The sequence below is a fragment of the Anneissia japonica genome, unplaced genomic scaffold, assembly GCF_011630105.1.
Source record: "Anneissia japonica isolate Jap-2015-1 unplaced genomic scaffold, ASM1163010v1 scaffold5389_len8228_cov160, whole genome shotgun sequence".
NCBI lineage: Eukaryota > Metazoa > Echinodermata > Crinoidea > Comatulida > Comatulidae > Anneissia > Anneissia japonica.
Genome location: NW_022695708.1, coordinates 1,779 through 5,609, shown reverse-complemented (window position 1 = coordinate 5,609; position 3,831 = coordinate 1,779). Strand labels below are relative to the sequence as shown.

At 38.4% G+C, this 3,831-nt stretch overlaps 1 protein-coding gene across 1 annotated transcript; it reads right to left on the bottom strand.

Moving 5' to 3' along the window:
• Positions 1 to 985: 985 nt before the first annotated feature.
• Positions 986 to 1,789, bottom strand: LOC117101534. The gene has a single exon (XM_033241504.1). It carries the CDS (start codon positions 1,787 to 1,789, stop codon positions 986 to 988), a length of 804 nt encoding a protein of 267 aa, XP_033097395.1.
• Between the last annotated feature and the right edge of the window lie 2,042 nt (positions 1,790 to 3,831).

The following is a 3,831-nucleotide window of genomic DNA, read 5'->3' as shown; positions in this document are numbered from 1 at the left end:
TTAAGGATTGTCATTAAAAATATCAAGAAACATAACAAATGAGAAAATCACAAACATCAGAGAAAAATTACAATATAGAAAAAAATACTTTGAATAAATTGCACAGGGACCAAAAAGGAAGGCAAGGGGGGGGGGAATCACTGAACCGCAAAAGGGCAATAGCATGCACCAAACCCCCAGGGGGAGAAGATAGTTATTAATTATTAATCATTGGAGTTAATTAAGTTAACAAGGTATGGTAATGGGCTGTTTTGATATATTTTCGTTCTACAACGAGGTATAGTAAATTTAGTATTGCACCTAGTACTATAGGAGTTGACCCTTGGGGGAGGAAGCAAGTCATGAAGTTTAGAATACGGATGAACAAGGGTTTTTGCAAAGGAAACGCATAGGTTATGTCGTCTATCAGACAATTTGTCCAATTGGAATTGGGATAGTGCGTCGTCATACGATAAAAAATTAATACCCAGGATAATTCTACATGCCCTCTTTTGGACTCGCTCGATGCGGGAATCCCAAAGTTGTGTAAGTCCACAATTCCACACAGGAACTGCATATTCTAAAATAGGACGGACTGTACTAATGTAAACAGTGATAAGGTCAACAGGGGGAACACCATGATGTTTAAGGGCTCTTAAAATATATAATTTACTATTAGCCTTTTTGACAATATATTCGAAATCCCATTTAAGATTAGCCTGAAGCATAACTCCAAGAACTTTAACAGTGTCAACTGCTTTCAGAACATGATCATTCAGAGAAATAGATGAAGGAATAAAGTTCCTTTTACTAAAACTAATGTCCATAGTACAACATTTCTTGAGGTTAAGCTTCATACTGCTACCTGAAGCCCAATCATGTAGCGCAGTTGCACATGATTGAAGTTCAGATTGGTTAACAATATTACGATACTCGATTAATGTAAGATCATCGACATATTTGAAATGTTTAACAGGAGCATTTTCAGGGGGGAAGACATTATTAATCATTGCACAAAAAACGACGGGGCCAATTTTGGTCCCTTGACAATACAACTATCAGATAAGTGACCCCTGTACTTGACTTGATAATGTCTGTTGCTGAGAAAGTCAGCAATCCAAGCAACATTGGTAGGTGAAACGTTCATATTTATTAGTCTGAAAACCGCAATCGTATGATCAACTAAGTCGAAGGCTTTTGAAAAATCAGTGAACAAAATGGAAGACACAGTGGAAGGAATTTCAGCATGCCGATATAGCGAGTCCATAAGACTAATTAAGCAATGAGATATAGACACTTTTCGCTGATTCCCAAACTGCATCGGGTCAAGCATGGTATTCATTTCTTTCAATGTATCTCTTGCCACAAAATGTTCCGCATTTTTTGCAAAAAGGTCGGTAAGTGCAATAGGTCGTATATTATCAAGTGTAGCTGGAAGCTTCGGATCCTTAGTGATGGTAACTACATGGGCAAGTTTCCATTCACTGGGCACCTCAAGCGCACGGTAAGACGCATTAATAATACATGATAGAGGTTCGGCCAATTCATATGAGAATGTTTTAATGAATCGAGCAGAAATCATGTCTGGACCACCAGCCTTCCTAGTATTCAGTTTATTGATGATTCTGACGACATCCCATGGTTGAATGTATCGGGGTTCAGCCGCAGGCAAAAACACCGGTACGGATAGTCTGTCTAGTGATTTAAGATTTTTACCTATGCTGCTAAGGTGAGTACAAACAGCGTTAGCAGTCTCCATATGATTGCAATTAGGAACTGTTAATTCTTTCTGTGAAATTTGACCAGTCATAACACGTATATTTTTATACCATTCACTTGGTGAGGATCGTTTGAGATGCTGAATCTTATTAACATAAAATAATTTTTTTTGCTTCTCTAATTAGACGATTAATCTTGTTTCTTAGTTGACGCCAAATGTGATCATGATTGTTTGCGAATGCTTTTTGTCTCTTGGCAAAAAGTGCTTTAATTTGCGATGACATCCACGGTTTATCGGTGGGATGGCGCTTAACAACACGTTTTAAAAAATACTTGTCAATTGATTCATGCAAGGTTTGGTAAAAGTTAGAACACATAGTTTGCATATTGTTCTCGTTATACACTTCCATCCACTAATAATCAAAAAGCCACTGCCCATATGCTCGTAACTTACTGTCCGGCATGGGACAATGTGTTTTCTTATAAAGTTAGATTTCGTAGCAGTTACTTTGGGTTTAAAAAGAACACAATTGTGATCCGATAGTCCAATAGGAGGCAAAATGACAGGGCGCAGATATTTTGAACTAACGTTGGTAAGGATTTTGTCCAAAATTGAACTGCCTCGTGTAGGTTTGTTGACCACTTGTTTAATTGAACTATATAGAACACAGTTCAAGTCGAGGTGGTTGAAATCTCCAACTATACAAATACCACTACCGGGGTGTTTGGACAAAACACTATCAATCGTAGAGCTCAAATGATCAATGAGTTTTTCTGCAACAGGGCTATTGGGCGGATAGTAAATCACACCTACCACAAAACTGGTGACGAACCTGGGTAGACGGTAAGGTCTCACGCTGACCCATAGAGCTTCAATGTCATCTGGTACAAAAATGTCTGTAAGCACCTTGCATTTAATGCTGTTCTTAACATACAGGGCCACACCACCGCCACGTTTATCGGTTCTAGGCCTGGAAAAAGTACAATACCCGTCAATGTTCGAAAGTTCAGGAGGTAAGTTAGCAGGGAACCAAGATTCAGCGATTCCAGCGACGTCGACATTATTGGATTCCAACACAGCACTTAATTCATTAAGTTTGTTATTAAGCGACCTCGGGTTACAAAAGAAAAATGTTGGCAGTTGATCATGACATCCACGGCTACCATTATGATTACAAACAATCTTGATCAAATTACCAGAAATGCAACCTCTGTCGGTATTTGTAAATGTACTCGTAGAAGATCTCAGATGTATACGGGTTGTAATACGCCTCAACTTCTTACGCCCACCCCTACAACCACGGGGTTTAGTGAATGCTATTCCAAGACGGTTCTGTGATTGAAACAAAGCACTAGATGGCTTATGTTATAAATTGCAAAGGCTGAGTAACATCTGCCTCGAATAGTAGTGATGCATTCTAATGTTACGTAATCTCAACTTTGCCTAACAAAAGAAAAATTATATTTTGACTTAACTTTTTAACATTGTCACTTTTTGCACAAAAGTGCTTATCTCGCCGAGTTAAGCACTTAGTGCAAATTTTTGATTTTCCGCCATATTTCGAGTACTTTTCAGAAAAACTTCAAACTTTCAATTATAATAGTGTTTGTTTCAGGCTATCTCACTTTGCCTAACAAAAAAAAATTACATTTTGACTCAACTTTTTAACATTGTCACTTTTTGCACAAAAGTGCTTATCTCGCCGAGTTGAGCTCTTAGTGCAAATTTTTGACTTTCCGCCATACAGTACAGTACAGTACAGTTTTGTTCCTCCCACTGATGCCAGTCACATCCAAGAGGCAGTCTTCTCAGCATCCAAATATATGCTGGGTCCGACTGTTGAAGGGTTTTCTTGACTGAGTTAGCTTCTTAGCTTGACGAGGATCGCACTGAAGGAGATTGCTTAATTTAATCCATGGGTCACGATAGTAAGGTTTTCGGGCTTGTGCAAAGAGCATTCGCTTTGCTAACGAGTTATTTGGTTGTCGGCAAATATGGGCTATATATTTTAGATATTGAACGTGTATAAAGTCTATTAGTGGAGTTGCACCAACAATATTTTCAACATCTTTATTTGAGAATAGGAGATTGAAAACTTCATCTTCTGTAGACTGCTCTCTGTGCCCTGCATC